A 15,915-nucleotide genomic window follows, 5' to 3' on the forward strand; every position below is an offset into this window, starting at 1 on the left:
CACCGTAACTCGGGGTCCACACTACAGCGCGACGTCACTTTTCAAAAGTAGCCCATTTTCGGCAGAACAATCGCGCAAGCCAAGCGCGACAGAGGTAGGGGATTATGTGGAAATATGTATCACATTGGGGCGCAAACTCGGCTAAATTTTTTTTGTTGAATTTGGACGTAGTGATGCATGATACTTGTTCAGCTACGTATTATGCACCCTGAGTGAGTTTGGCGCTTCTACATTTGAAATTCACTGAGAAAACCACCTAAAACAAACAACGACGATATTTTGCCCCACCGTAGGAGGTATATATTTCTCCGTCATCTCCTACTTATTGAGTGCAGTTTGTTTACGTTTCGGCACCCGAAAACACTTTGGTAAAAATATCAATTAAAACTGAGTTTCATAACTGAATTACATTTGTGAAGGCTAGAAATAAGTAGTACAACGAAAAATCCGATGTTTCGTGGAGAATATTGCTCGTTTTGTACGCGTTTGTGTTTCGGTTTGTTTACGTTTTGTCCAGCTGTCGGCTTGTTTTCGTTTCGAATTGACATTTGACAAGAGTTAGCGCGACGTCACGTTTTTCGCTGTTTCTACACTAGCGCGATTTGTGCGACATTTTTTTTGTATGGAGTTCGGCCGCCTGTCAGGCGACGTCGCGTTTTGTGACGGGACGTCGCGCTGTAGTGTGGACCTCGAGTAAGAGATATATATTTCTCTGTCATCTCCTACTTGTTGAGTGCAGTTTGTTTACGTTTCGGCACCCAAAAAAACTTTGGTAAAAAAATCAATTAAAACTGAGTTTCATAACTGAATTACACTTGTGAATGCTAGAGACAAGTAGTACAACGAAAAATCCGATGTTTCGTGAAGAATATTGCTCGTTTTGTTCGCGTTTGTGTTTCAATTTGTTTACGGTTTGTCCAGCTGTCGGTTTGTTTACGTTTCGAATTGACGGCGGGCCAAAATATCGTCGCTGTCTGTTTAAGTTTGTTTTCTAATTGAATTTCAAATGTAGAAGCGCCAAACTCACTCAGGGTGCATAATACGTAGCTGAACAAGTATCATGCATCACTACGTCTAAATTCAATAAAAATTTTAGCCGAGTTTGCGCCCCAATGTGATACATATTTCCACATACTCCCCTACCTCTGTCGCGCTTGGCTTGCGCGATTGTTCTGCCGAAAATGGGCTACTTTTGAAACGGGACGTCGCGCTGTAGTGTGGACCCCGAGCGAGATATGAAAAATCGGGGCTAAACCTCAAACGGTGGTCGCAGTGCTGACCGTGAGCCATCCGTTAATTTCAGCTACGCAATCAATCTATGGGTGCGGTATGAGGGGGTGGTCAGCACTGCAACCACCGTTTGAGGTTTAGCCAAAATCGGCATTAGATGAGCATATATGATATGACGGATTGGGATTCCGATTCGAAGATCCGGATCTCAGAATGGATTTGAATCGAAAGATTTGAATCCCTGTAGTTTCCTCATCACTAACGTAGAGATCCGTGGTATAGTGTTGGCAGAATCGGGATTCGGAAGATTCTAAGATTCGATCCAGAGACGAATTCTAAAGATTCGAATCCCATTTGACGGATTCTAAAGATTTTATTTTGGAATTCGAATCAGATTTGAACTGTTTGGGACTCGATTTGATTCCGTTCTAGCTTGATTGGATCTGTGAGTCGAATTAATAACGTAACAAGTCGATCTAGAGACAATATCATTGATTTCGGTTGAGTATGTGGCGCTACTACCGCTGAACGGTATTGGCCTGACGAAGCTCCATTCAAAACCGCTCACCGAGGAGGCACACGCAAGCGACCCAACGAGAAATTTTGGCGTTATTTTGGGGTAAAAGAATTCTCTTCAGAACTGCCCACTCTTCTTTTCAGAATTGTTTTACCCCTTCTTTTGCAGCAGATTTCCTATGCAATATAGGCGTAAACCGACTTCTGACAAGAAGGGTAAAACAATTCTCTTTATGCTTGCGGGACGCCTCTAAAGAGAACGCTTTTGACGTGACTGTGCGTTTATTATACCTATTTCTGACTATACGCGCAAAAAACGTATACCCATTCGTAGTAGATTATATGAGCTGAGTTCAGGATATCTTTTCTTTCCCATAATAATTATTTTCATGAAGGAAAATATTTTTGTTTGTTTCATTTTTTTGATATATCGATAATAATAATAAATTATCGTCCGGTTCGGAAGGCGATCAGGCGAAACATCCCGAAATGGTCCGACCCCTCCTCTGGTTCGTGCTGGCAAACAGCGACCATGGATCGTAGCAGGCTCCTTCGATGTACGATGTGCAAAAAATTATTGGTTCGTTATGAGGAGTCCATGGCTACCAAAAATACACTTGGCAAGGTTCTTTTTGGTAGGCATGTATACCTTTGGTAGGAAAGTGCAGCAAGGTTCTCCTTGGGGAACCAACGCGTATACCATATATTTTTACCCCGAGCTTTATGCGGCATTTGGTGTACTACTGTGTCCAAAAAGTAAGGTGACTTTGGTGCTCATACTGGGTGCGTCAAAGGTATTGGTGGATTGTTATTTTTTTTATTGTTGCTATATGTGTTTTTGATTTTTACAGCAAGTTTCATGTAAAAATATGTATCCGGATAGGAGATACGATTTATTTTGTGCGCTACTACACGTATGACCCTCGTTTGTCTAGTTTTTTGGTTCTGGCTTATTCCTGGCACGCTATTTATTCGATTGATTGATTGTTTTGCAGTCTGAAGCATAGTTCCAAGTCTCGTCTACAGTAATAATGCACTTCGTCTTGTCAATTTAGTCGGATAGCGCTGTTTCACCCACTTTAACGCAACGCCTTTTTTTTTAAAAAATTCAACGATTTTGGTACCAGTCGAATTCCAGGCCCAAAACCTCCTCTAAAACGATATTTACTGATACTTTCGATAATTTAATATTATCGGTGAAGTCTCTTATCATCAATCGACGATTATTTAACATTGATTCCCTAATATTTTGAACGTGAGCTTCGTCAAATGCTGAATCGTTGAGGATAATGTGTCGCATGACACCCTTTTGGCCATTGTGGCCCTGGCGGCCATTTTGGAATTCACTAAACCCGTAGCAAACTTTTTTTTTCGACATTACTGCATCGCCAAAAGCTATTTCAACGAATCCGCAGCTAAAAATTAGTTACGCATACAAAATTTTAAGCAAATTCTTTGCTCCCCAAATGTGACCAGAGACGAAAAACGAGGTTCATACGTGTAGTAGGCCACAAAAAAAATCATATCTCCTATCCTGATGAATATTTTTACATGAAATTTGCTGAAGAAGTCAAAAACACATATTTCAACAATAAAAAAATAATAATCCGCCAATACCTTGGACGTGCACAGTTTGCGTACCAAAGTCACCTTACTTTTTGGACACAGTAGTATACCATATTTATAACAGTGGGTCTGTTTTTTTAATTCGTACATGGAAGGGGAACCATGCCCAAAAACTTTGCTCGACTTTTTCGGTACGCTAGCGAACGTTCGCTCGAATTCTGAGAATAGCTTCAACACCGAACGTGAACCGCGCTCGAAAAAACGTTCGTTCGGTGTAAAAAGCTTCACGTGTGGCACCTTGGTAAATAGGCATGTGGTTCAAACCAGTCTAGCAGAACGCAGCCATCGGCTGAGTACTGAGCATGAGCGAGACGACCCGGGCTCGCTCACGGCTGCCCGCCGCTGCTCACGCTCGCCACTGCGACCACGTTTGAGGTTTAGTCGATGTTTGTTTCACGTAGGACGTTTTTCAGAACGATTTGCTCAAAATCGCCTAGCGGGCGGTTTCTGGCTCATTACATGGTATGCTGCGACTTTTTTTTTCATTCGATTGGTGTTGGTATTGTTTCAAAAGGTTTGCGGGCAACGAAGGCTGACGTAAACGAGTCTCTTTTCCATAGATTTTTGTTAGTTTGTTATCTACTGATTCGCTAATTCTTATTAAGCTAGTTATCGTTACAATGTATTCCACAAACGTTGCTTGAAAAGCAAAAGTGCGAAAATGCAAAGTCTGTATAATCTGTTAAAAGATTCAATGGAGACGCCCAGTCTCTCATACTAATCATTAACAAGATTCTCAAACCGACAGTTTGTCCAATATCGTTTTACTTATTATCATTCTAGACGACTTGGTAACATTCAGTGCACACATTGATAGGGTCATCGCTAAAGTGGCAAAGAAGTGTGGTGTGATGAGTAGACAGGGAAACAACCTAAATTTGTTTGGGAAAGTTCACCTCTACAAATCAATTATCTCACCGCATTTTGATTTTTGTCCATTAATATTGGTCCTTGGCAATCGGACACCCCTCAAAAGGTTACAAAAACTGCAAAATAGAATAATGAGGCCAGTGTTGTGTTTTAGTCGGTATACGCTATCTGCTGTTATGCTGTGCACCAGACTATGATACTGATATTTAAACTCCTGATGGGTTTGTTGCCGGGGTACCTTGGAGAAAGAGTATTTAGGGGTTCTGATGTCCACCGGTACAACACTCGAAGGTCTCCTGATCCTAGAACGTCGAACTTGTAGGCAATATTTGCTAGCAATTCGTTATTTTGTAAAAATATAAAATGGTATAACAGTATGCCAAGAGAGATTGCCGAGGATGCAAACGTTCGCGAGTTCAAGCGCTTGTGAGCCCTGTACGTTAAGCAGGTTATTACCCCTAAGTAGAACCCAGTAGAATGTGTAATGTCTAATAGTTGAATATTGTCAAAATTTAATGTTTGTGAACACCGCACTTCTCATCACGATCTCACAGATGATGATGATGACATTGTTTTGCAAAATGAAATGTAAATTTAAAAAATGAATGAGACAACATACCTTTGAGACACGCGCGCGTTAAAGTGGAAATTTGTAGTGGATCTTTCTGTAGGAACTGCATCAGCCGCTCTTGTGTAATCACGTTACAGGCGCCTCGAATTCGTCTATTGATGATTTTTTCGACACAACCCAACCAACTGTTGGACAAGGGAGATACCGGCTACATGAATAGGAGTGAGCATTTTTGACCGTGCACTCCGGAGAGTGGTTCCACGTTTTTTGTCCTATGAAAGTTGTGCTAACCGCTGTATGCTAGGAAACGAGAGCTGACTGATCTTTTTCGTGAATGATCACTTTGATCCCACCACTTCGTGATTTGCTTTGAAGTTTGTAGCAAATATCTTAAGATAACTCGGCCATTCTCAAACTTGTGTTGGGGAATTGGGTGGGACTCATCATCATCATCATCACCTAATAATTTATGATTTTACCTAATAATTTATAATAATGCCTGATGTTATAATTTTATGTTGTAGATGTATTTTGTTTGTAAGAGGGAATCCAAGATTTCTAAGATGGACAAAAATTTACTTACTTTTTTAGTCGTAGATTATTGGTGACCTTAACCTCGTGAGATTTATGATGCACTATTAATTTTGAACCTTATTGTTATTTGCATATACAGTGGACTCTCGATAATTCGAAGTTGGAGGGACCAAGAAAAAAGTTCGATTTATCGAGAGTTCGAATTATCAAGAGTGGTAGGAAATAAGCAGCTACGGTTGCTGAGTTATGAACTGGAAATAAGTATGCGTGAATTTATTTACGCTATGTCTTTACCCACCGCTTTCGCTAACTGTTTTTTCTTCACTTTTCTTTGTGCACCTTCCTACAAAGCAGTTGTGCCACAAATATGTCCGTCCGCCCGTTTACACCATGTAGTCTAATTCGGACGTAAATCTTCGTCCCCGTTTAACAGAGTGTTACAGGGCACCCGCAATGTGACGCGTTCTATTACGTTCCAACTTGCTCAGAACTTCGAATTGTTGCAAGTTGAGTGGATACAGCTTCGAATTATCGCGTCAAGAGAGCAACCTAGCTTCGAATTTTACTTCGCTTTATCGAGTGTACCAAATCGTATTGTTTTTATTCGAAATAGTGAGAGTTTTCCAAGGGACTACTGATATACTTCGAATTGTTGAGAGTTTCGAATTATCGAACGTTTGAATTATCGAGAGTCGACTGTATATATTTTTTAAAAATTGATTGGTATAAAAATGATGATTTTCTTTTTGTCATTAGCAATGATCATGATAGAGAGCCAACTGACAAATTTTTTATCAATAGACTTAGTGTCTAAAAGCTAAAAGTAGCTAAAAAAATAGTAAAAGTTCCCTTTTTACTTTATCTGAAAACGCAATGAACACTCATATTCATGAGCTGTTTTAATAAACAATCAATCGATTACTGACCCTCTATCAAGAAACATGGGGTATGGTGTTGTGTTTTAACATTAACCTTGAAGTTTTCAAGTTTGGACATTGAATTTGTATAGTTCCTTGTGTTAGTCTCTAATGTTCAGAAGCTGTTCGAGGGGACAGATAAGAACAAGATGGGATAAGATAGGGCCGCTTTTTAAGATTATCGATTTTACTCATCTATTGAATGATGTACAACCGCGATTCCATACTGCTTGCTATGCTTTTATTTTCTACTCTGATTTACATAAATTGACCAGTATGCAAACATGCGTTAGGCTTACCAGTTATTTAAAATTAAGTTTAGCATTCCCACTTGCCTTTATAGTAAATTCTTCAAGCGATTGCTACATAAGATTCACAAGTTGTACCTACTACACGGCGATGAACTGACAGTTGATAAACACTTGATTTGATCAGGTAAGGAATGTGTGGTGAAAAGGTACACCTGATTCGACCAGTAGGGCCTGCAATGGATTTTTTATGCTTTTCAGAAATAGGAACAGATTTTCCTACGTTGCGGGATATCTTATTTTAAATCTCTTCACACTCCTGCACTTCAATTTACAGCACACATAACAAAATCGGGAAAATTTTATCTAATAATCATGTTAAAACAATCAACAAAAAAATTCGAGTGACTCAGCTTCCAGATACTCGAGCGACTCATCGTTGTATGCACCAACACCCGCCAAAGTGTCCGAGCGTTGATGCGGGCGATTTGCCGCTCCCAAACACGTCCTCTATTAGGAAAGTGCGGTCCGAGTTGTGTTCGGTAAGAACAGGCACATCAGACCCCCACCGGCTAGTAGGACGGCCACGATGAACGTTGGTGCGGGACAGTAGAGATCGAGCAGAGTGGCTATCACCACATTGCCGATAATACCTCCCAATCGGGCGGCCACCATCGATATCGCCACTCCGGTAGCACTGCAATAAAATGGAAACGAAATCAGACCAAATTCAAGGGAAGTGTGTGACTAATGTCGATTTACCGTAAATTCGTTGGAAACACTTCCGTAATCAGGCAATCCAGCGAGGCGTTACCCATCGAGATGACTCCACTGAACACGGCCGATACGGCGAGATTTTGGTGCTGGTTGGTAACAAAGTACATCGACGCGGAGCAAGCGCCGGCGGCCATTGTGCTGAAGACGAGGAAAAACTTCCTGCCTAACCGATCCATCCCCAGTACGGCCACGATATTGGCCGGCAAGGCGGCGGCTACGGTAATAAGCGACTCCATAAACACCGTGCTCGGAATGGTGGCCGAACAGACGCCGGACTGCGAGTGCGAGCCCATCCCGACCACGTAATCCGTCACCTGGCACACGGATGCATCTTCCACGCCCGGATGTGCCCGTGTGAACTCGTCGAAGCGATTGAACAGTTCCGGGAACCACATCATCAGCCCGTAGTAGCCGATGTGGAACGTGAAGTTGATCGTGATCGAGATGATGGTGAACTTTAGAATTGGCGACATAAACACCTGCTTGCTGTTGTCCAGGATGTCATACAGCATGCGCTTGTACTTGTTTTTGATCGGTTTCGTGACGGCCTCGAGCTCTTCGCGCAGCTTCTCATCGATCAGCAGCTCCTTGACCGGGTACTGGTCCTTCGTTTTGCCCGTGTTCGTAACGTAGATGCCGCGGAAGATGGCCATCGCTTCGTCGATCTTACCCTGGGATAGCAAGAACTTGGGCGACTCCGGTAGGTACAGTAGCAACGCGGCCACGATGAACGAGGGAATCGAGCAAACGAGCAGGAATATACGCCATGAATTATACGTAAAAGCGGGAGTAGTAATGCCAATTCCTACAATGAAAGATAAATAAACGGTTAAACAACCATTTCGATGCTTGCGATATCTCCTTCGATGACTCACCAGTAGGGATGATTAACCAGGCGAGCCCGGCCACGAGGAGGTTTCCTATCGTCCAAAAAGCGGCCATAAAACTGAGCATAGAGCCACGCTTTGACTTGGGCTGGAATTCGGCAAAGTACGGCCAAATTACGGGACCACTGCCGCCTAACCTGCAGGTGTTAGGAAAATCAATCAAAGGGATTCATTTACAGAGTCAGCTCCCGGAGGCAGTTGTTTGACCGGATCCACTTACGCGACTCCATTGAGAAAACGGAACACCATAAACACCTCATAGTTCTGCGAGAAGGAAGACGCCACGATGCAGAGCGCGTTCATGATGGATATCACGATTAGTACTTTCTTTCTACCCAGCGAGTCGGCAACGCTTCCCCAGATATACGCGCCAAACATCATGCCGATGAAGATGATCGAGTTCAGCCAGCCCTTGCTTTGGGTGTTCAGGTCGAGGTCGCACTGAGCCGAGGGCAGAATGAACGACATCGAGATGACGTCCATCTCCTCGCTGGTGCTCACGAGACCACATATTGCTAGCAGGATGTAGTGGAATCTGCCATAACCAGTAAGCTCTATCGCCTGCTCGAAGTCAGCCTTGATCGAGTAGGCGCCCCTCTCGGGGTCCGCAGCCACGCCACCCTTTGCCTCACTCTGCTTGCTGACGAGGGCACGATCTCCACTGGCACCGTTCAACGGTCCGTGCAAGCTTAGTTGTTGCTGCTGCTGCTGGGTGGTCAGGGAGACTGGATCGACTCCCGCCAACGGATGATCCTTGCTGTCACCGTTCGCTACTCTGTCGTCCTTTACATCGGTATCTGTTGGCGGAGTAAAGTGAAGTTATGGTTTTCAAAACGACCGAACAGTTCATTTTCTAGCTAACGCTTACATTTTGAGTGGTTCTGATCGGTGTCACCTTCTACCATCCTATGTAGGCGAGAAGTGTTGTTTACTGACGGTGTTTCTGAACCAAAATAAATCAACCTCAGATATGATCACTAGGTTAACGTCTCTCACTTGAAACAAGACTTGGTTATTTCTATGTGCAAACTGAAACGGGAAGTAATTAAGATCAATTTGACACGATTAGACCATTTAGCAAAAATTCACTGGTAAATTAGGATGTGGTATGTACACTCGCTATACATCAGCTAATCGATGTTGTAATTAATACAACTAGATAAGTGAAAGCAGTTTTAGCAACTGCAAGTGTAGCCATACCTCGTCAACCAATTATCACTTTTTTACAGTTAATAGACGGGAAAAGATTGTAGAAACGACCGGCTGCAGGAAAGTTTAGCACGTTTCGAACCCAATCCATTTGTGGGGACATAAACTCTCCATCGACAGCCACCGATCCGAACGCGTAATCGAGCTCCGTAGAACAAACCAGTTCGGCATTAATAAATCATCACGGACCGAAGAATATTTTATCATTTACGGTCATTTAGTTCATCATCCGTAAATTATGACTGTACCAAACAGTTTCCAGGCCGGAACCACTATCACCCCCGCTACCCCGCCATCGATAGATTTGCGCGTCCGGTGTTGTAATTTGTTTTGCCAGAGGAGCTGGCCCTTACTAATGGCGGTTGGAGGTAATGATGTCACTCTAGGTGTAAAGTGTTGTAAAAATGGATTAATGAAATTCTACTCAACTAGTAATCAAACGGTTCGCCGCGTGTCTAAAATCATCGCTGAAGATGTAATTGAACGTTGTTTCAATTTCAATTTCTTTCTCGCAAAGACCTAGAAAGGTTCAAAACACGAACAACCGCCTTGTTGTGCAAACTTTTCCGGGAATGATTCACATGCGTTTAAAGCCATAGCTCCTGTTATTGTTGCATATTTTACTACTAAACAGTAATGATATCGTTGTGTTATTAAATAGAATGTTACAAACAAACGTATCCCATCAATCCTAAGTAATGTTTTCTAAATATTCACCCTATATCCTTTTTGAACTTTTTATAAAGATGTTGATACCTTAGGCATGCACTAAAACTTGGGTGAATTACATATAATTTCTATTTTAACCAAATAAGTCATAAAAAGGATAAATTTAACAAGTACGAAAAAAAGGGAAAATACGTCTTAAATGTTCAATATCTAAAAGTCGAATCCACTGAGTGTCAACTGCCTAAAATGTCACTAACTACAATGTTTATTAATTTCCTATAGAAAAACCCGAAACCCCATCCTAGAAATAACTGTGTGACATAAAATAAGTGATCTACAATTACTTAGAGTACAAGTACTTAGAGATGTTAAGCAAAAGGAGTCTGAAAACTATGTTGATTTAAATGAATGTATTATATTTGTTCACAATGGAAATATCAAACAACTAATGGATTATTGTTTATATTTGAAAATAAACCAAAAAAGACGTTACGATGTGATGTGAAAAAATATTAGGTTAAGACGATATAAAAAAGCAAATAAAAGTAAACAAATAAACCCAAATTGAATCATATATCTCTGTAAATTAGCTCGTCACGGTTTGTCTCGAATGCTTGTCTACGCATGGAAGTATTTATTGCAAATCATATCCACTATGCAAATGCAGATCCGACAGGGTAGCGGGTTTACGTCAATCGTTCGTTGGACTCGTGTGGATTGGCAGCTTAACAACTTGCTGGCCAAGTGAGTGCTTAGGCTTTTCGCATTTTGCTCAGCCCGACATGTTATCCCGAGCACCAGATTTCACGCTACACCGAAAAACCAGACACGTTCACACAACCAGTACATCCGAGAAGACTGGCCGAGAGGCCCGTGGGAAAGCATAGTTGACGTGGAAATCATTATTCTTCGCTCTACACTCAACTCAATTAGCAAAATGTAAATCAATTGCTACAACTTTTATGTTATGTGCATTTTGTTTATTGCGGAATATATGCAAGGTTAAAAGAATTTGCTAACGTGATGAGATGAATATGCGGTAGAAACTGACAGAAACCAGATTGAATGGGCTGTATTTTATGGTCATAAAAAGGTAGTTGACACATTCTAAAAGCAATCGGATTATAATTGGCCAGCGAACGTAGCCGATAGCGGTAGACGGAGTCTGTTTCAAAATCTGGTTCAAACCAGCCACGAAAACAGGACCGTAAACTGGACTATTCAGTAGCCAACCTTGCCAAACGGAGGGATTAAAAGTAATAGATACTGACTTTTGCAAATGTACAGCCCTGACTTTTGAAAATGTAACTCCATGTAGAGCCTTGTATCGTGCATTCGTTGTGTAAATCCATGGTTCGAGATATTTATTTCCAAACCACGCAACGTACGTTCGGCATGATCAGATGTTTGTCGTAACATTGATTTTAACACTTCGGCAACAACGTCTGGCAATGCGGCCCCTCCATCACGACTAGTCTCTTCAAAACAATAGATCTCTCCCACAGTAACCCCATGAGACCTCGCTTGTAACGAAACACCGTTCACAGTCTGAGATTCGTGCGGAAGGTTGCTTAATCTGGCCCCAATAATTGAACCGCCATTTTTCCTCGAACTACCGGATGGATCCGAGATGCTTTACAACTGGTTCTGATTCCGGCATCGGCTAGTCCGGCCTGCCTAAACCGTCGGGGAGACTACCTCAAAGGGCGCGAAAGGGTAGATTTTTAGCGGTCAAGTGCGTGCTTTGCCGCACGTACACTGCAACGCACGCCTCCCTTCGGAGGGTTTAGTGGGTGGCCATTGATTAGAAAATTTGTTTTGCTAATTAAATCATCAAATTATCCCATTCCGCAGGCGCACGGCGCACGACCGGAACGCTATGCTATTTGGTGGTCCGAGTAGGAAGTGACAGACCGTTGACGAAATGCCGCTTCAGCCCAGTATTTTGTCATCTCGTCAATTGCCGGACATCTTAATCCGTGCCGCATGTAGCTATTCGGTCTGGCTTAAGTAGAGCGGTCTTCAATCGAAAATGATTACCAGCGATGAAGGTGAATTGCAAATGGTACCGAGAAATGGTAGAAAAGACACGTAGGGTTCACGTTTGTCGAAATTATACCAAAAGCTGTTCAAATGTAAGAATACTATAATACTCATTGTACCTATCACATTGACTCTTACAGCGAGCTCCAACCACCAGACGTTCAAGTAATACTATTAACGGAACGGAACTATGTATGTACGTCGTTCACATCAAACTATATCAAAATCGTGACAATTCAGTTTATTTTATGATTTAATTTTTAGAGGAAAAGGACACTTCATATATAAATGATAACTTAGTGCTATAAATTTTAGGACAACTGTGAGATTTATCAAAAAATTTAGAAAATGCATACAATTTACAAAATTACAACCCCTAATATGTTATACATTCTAACAAATACATGCTTTTTAAAGAATATTTAGGTTGGTTAGTAGAGGTTGGTAGGTTGGTAGGTTGTGATGGGAAGATACATATTATAATATTGTATGGAATAATAATGCAATAATAATTTTATAATAGATTTATTATTGTAAATAGCACAATCGAGGTTTTCGATACTGTTATGCTACATTTAATATAATTAATTGATGATCCTAAGAAGCTAATTTATAATCAAAATTAGAATCTGCTACAGTTCCGACGAGGTTTTGATTGCACATTGTAATGATTTTTAAACTATTCTTTTGACATGATCAAACCTTTCGTGCTTCGTAATTGCGAAACATAGTTAGATTTATTTATTTCTTATCATTAAATAGAAACCTCACAACAAAAAATCAGTTTTAACTTATGTAAATTTAGATGACAAACGTGGATGTACCTTCCAGTACCTTAGTTTTACTTGTGCGTTATTTTGGAAAATCCGTAATCGTAAAAAATAAAACAAGCTACTGCTATATATTTTATTGTGTAAAGATATATTCCAATCTTTCTATGACACATCATACACAAATACATTACGTTCGACAGCACACTAATGCTTACAGAACGTTGTAGCTTTGCCTGACAATTTTCATTTAGGGTGCGCTATGTAACTTCTGCCCTATGAGCTAAAGAGAGAAGCATATTCAATCATTATTCACAATAAATATATTTAAAATACCAGAGACCACGTGGTTTTTGGCTATCGCTTTTAAGCGCAATTATACTATGAGGGTCTCGGCACTATTCCAAAAACAGGATGTTTTCACTTCGACCGTCCTTTAAATTATTCAATGAGAACAGTAGCTCCAATGATTGGAAAATTTGGTGGATCATGGTGTTCAAACATTGCCATTATCTATCTGCGGGATACCGAGCGGTTCAATGTCTTACATTGAGCCCATCACTGTTCAAACAGATAGATTACTGTACCGTAGCACATAGCGTAGACGCAGAACAAGATGATAGTCTTATGGAACCAATTCTGTTTGCCGTGGCGTCAGTACAACAAACACACCAATATGTATCAATAAGATCGGTTATCTTCATGCGAGTTCCACGCGTATCGTCCTATGCATCACTCGATTCCGGCACGTAGAACAATCGGTCCCGCAATAGTGGCGCGAACTCATTTCCGTGAAGTGGGAATTTTAAAATACCCGCTCGCACACCGAGGTAGTTGCAAAATTCGGTTACTACTTCAGGTTCCCGTGCTTTCCGAATAATTTCACAGCGGCACAAGATTAGCGGCGAACAATTGGCGATCACCTACACTCAAACACGACGCGGCTGGGTAGGCGCAAGACTGTGGACGTCCATCTAACGCCTCACGCTCGAAACCCCCCATGGCCAAGAGCGTGGGAGATCTTTCGATCGAGGTTGAGTGTCCCCGGCTGCAGGTTGGAGGGAACCTCATATACACTTATGCTGTGCGAAACTGATGGATCCATATCAATCGTCGGATCAATGGCTCGATGGTGTCGATCTACACACTAATGTTTACTGTTGTTTGTCACCTCTTACTATCTGAGCAAATTTATATCCTAGATGATGGAATACGCTTAGTTCGTTCTAGAAACTAAATCAACTAAACCTACCTGTGATAACACGAGCAACAGATCTGTTCTGATCTGATCACCCACGGTCGTCACAATACTGCTGTTGGGTTGAAAACACTTTCGCACAATGTCGAGAATAGTAGTGACGGTGCGAACCACATTAACACTGCTTGTTCGAGGGAAAACTTCGGCGACCGCTACCGGATAATCAGCTCAGAAGGATACGTCACAAAAAATCGCACAACGCGCACCTATCGGCTTTTTCTAATATTTTTTGTGTTTTAAGGAGGTATGCGTGTCACAACGCCGGTTTCTTTGATATTTTCATTTAATTTTATTTTAACGTTAATTTTAGGTCACGCGCGTTTTAAATAAGATCGCTGGCCCAGCACATCCAATATGGATTAAGGGATGCTGAATAGATGCAACCACGTGCAGCAAACATGAACACTCTTCAACACACGAGCGATAAAACTAAACAAACAAACAAACGAAAAAATGCTCACGACACTTCCAAGGTGCGATATGTGCGAGCACTAACAGCTGTGGAGCAACAACGGCCTTACAGAGCGAACACCGAAAGTCTGACTGATTGCAGATCCTGCAACTTCTTGTCACTTGTCCTAACGATGACTACGCGGCGCGCGCTAGTAGGAGTAGTGGCTTATACATCCACGGGAGCAAGTTGCGATGGAAAGGGAACTCCAACACAAAGCTGGACCTGGCACACATAGAGACAAACGCGAGATACTATGAAGAGTGTCGACGTTGACTGGCTGCACACAACTCGCTACCGTACGCCGCGCGCCTCTGGATCGACCAAAGAAATCTTTCCAACTGACGACGGGTGGGATCGATCGAACGGCGGCAGCCTCTCGCGGAGCCAGCGGAATAGATCAGATGTATCAATACGCCGCCAACCGGTATGACGCAGACGTCGACCGACGTTGTTGTCGTTCTTCATCCCCTTTCCATAGCTGTGGCTGCAGCTTATCGGAGTTATCACACACAAACTGAGATGTGCTTGGTATGTTCGAATTTTTCATCGGATACGCCATGAGGGATGCTCTAGCATAAGTTAGGTTACTACGCCGGAGAGGGCTGTCTATCAACGATATGCGCACTAAGCGAAGATTTTAGTACCAAACGCCATTGTAGTGGCCAGTCAGCATGTTGGTGATGGTGTTATGAAACGAGGACACTTCCTAGCGCACTACCATAACCACCCGCCGTGACCCTGGTTGCTGTTTGGATTTGCGGCGTACGACAGTGTAGACACTTGGGAAGAAATTGAAACATCCGTTTGGACCGCTGTTCTGCATCGGAGAAATGCTGTGCTTCTTTACGAATCCAATCACCGTAGGTCGGACGGTCGACATATAAGAGTATTACGCTGCGATATGAATCACTCAGACCATCCACCGTCAGAGGTGATCGAGAATGGCAGTGTAGTGTCAACAGCAAAGTTCCAGATGATTTTATTCCACAATAAATGACTCCTCCATGGGGACCACAAGCGTACGATTCACTAGGTTAAAACAGTTTATGTGAATAAGAGATGGTACATTTCATGAGCAAATCCGACCCTTATATCAAGGTCGATTGAACGTTGGAATTATCGAGGATAATTTTCACATGAATTTTTATGTCACTACAAATTAGATAACTTTATAGGTAGCTGTGCTTATTTCAGTCAATTATTACCTAATATTTTATCCATTTGTATAGTTTATGATAAGAATTGTTTTAGACTTTTAGAGCCCTTTTAGTCCTCTTATACAGAGAATCACTAGCTAATCAACCGTACGGGCATGGCGTCAATGGTTTTTTTTAAA

General features: G+C 41.9%; 1 protein-coding gene across 1 annotated transcript; it reads right to left on the reverse strand.

Moving 5' to 3' along the window:
* Positions 1 to 6,355: 6,355 nt before the first annotated feature.
* On the reverse strand, positions 6,356 to 14,162 carry LOC131272335 (synaptic vesicle glycoprotein 2C-like). Its single transcript, XM_058274041.1, has 6 exons — positions 14,120 to 14,162; positions 9,045 to 9,205; positions 8,397 to 8,973; positions 8,165 to 8,313; positions 7,275 to 8,094; positions 6,356 to 7,209 (listed from the first exon to the last, which is right to left on the reverse strand). The coding sequence occupies exons 2-6, from the start codon at positions 9,079 to 9,081 to the stop codon at positions 7,026 to 7,028; spliced, it is 1,767 nt and encodes a 588-aa protein (XP_058130024.1). The 5' UTR covers positions 9,082 to 9,205; positions 14,120 to 14,162; the 3' UTR covers positions 6,356 to 7,025.
* Positions 14,163 to 15,915: the final 1,753 nt, after the last annotated feature.

This window comes from Anopheles coustani, chromosome 3, assembly GCF_943734705.1.
Source record: "Anopheles coustani chromosome 3, idAnoCousDA_361_x.2, whole genome shotgun sequence".
Lineage (NCBI taxonomy): Eukaryota > Metazoa > Arthropoda > Insecta > Diptera > Culicidae > Anopheles > Anopheles coustani.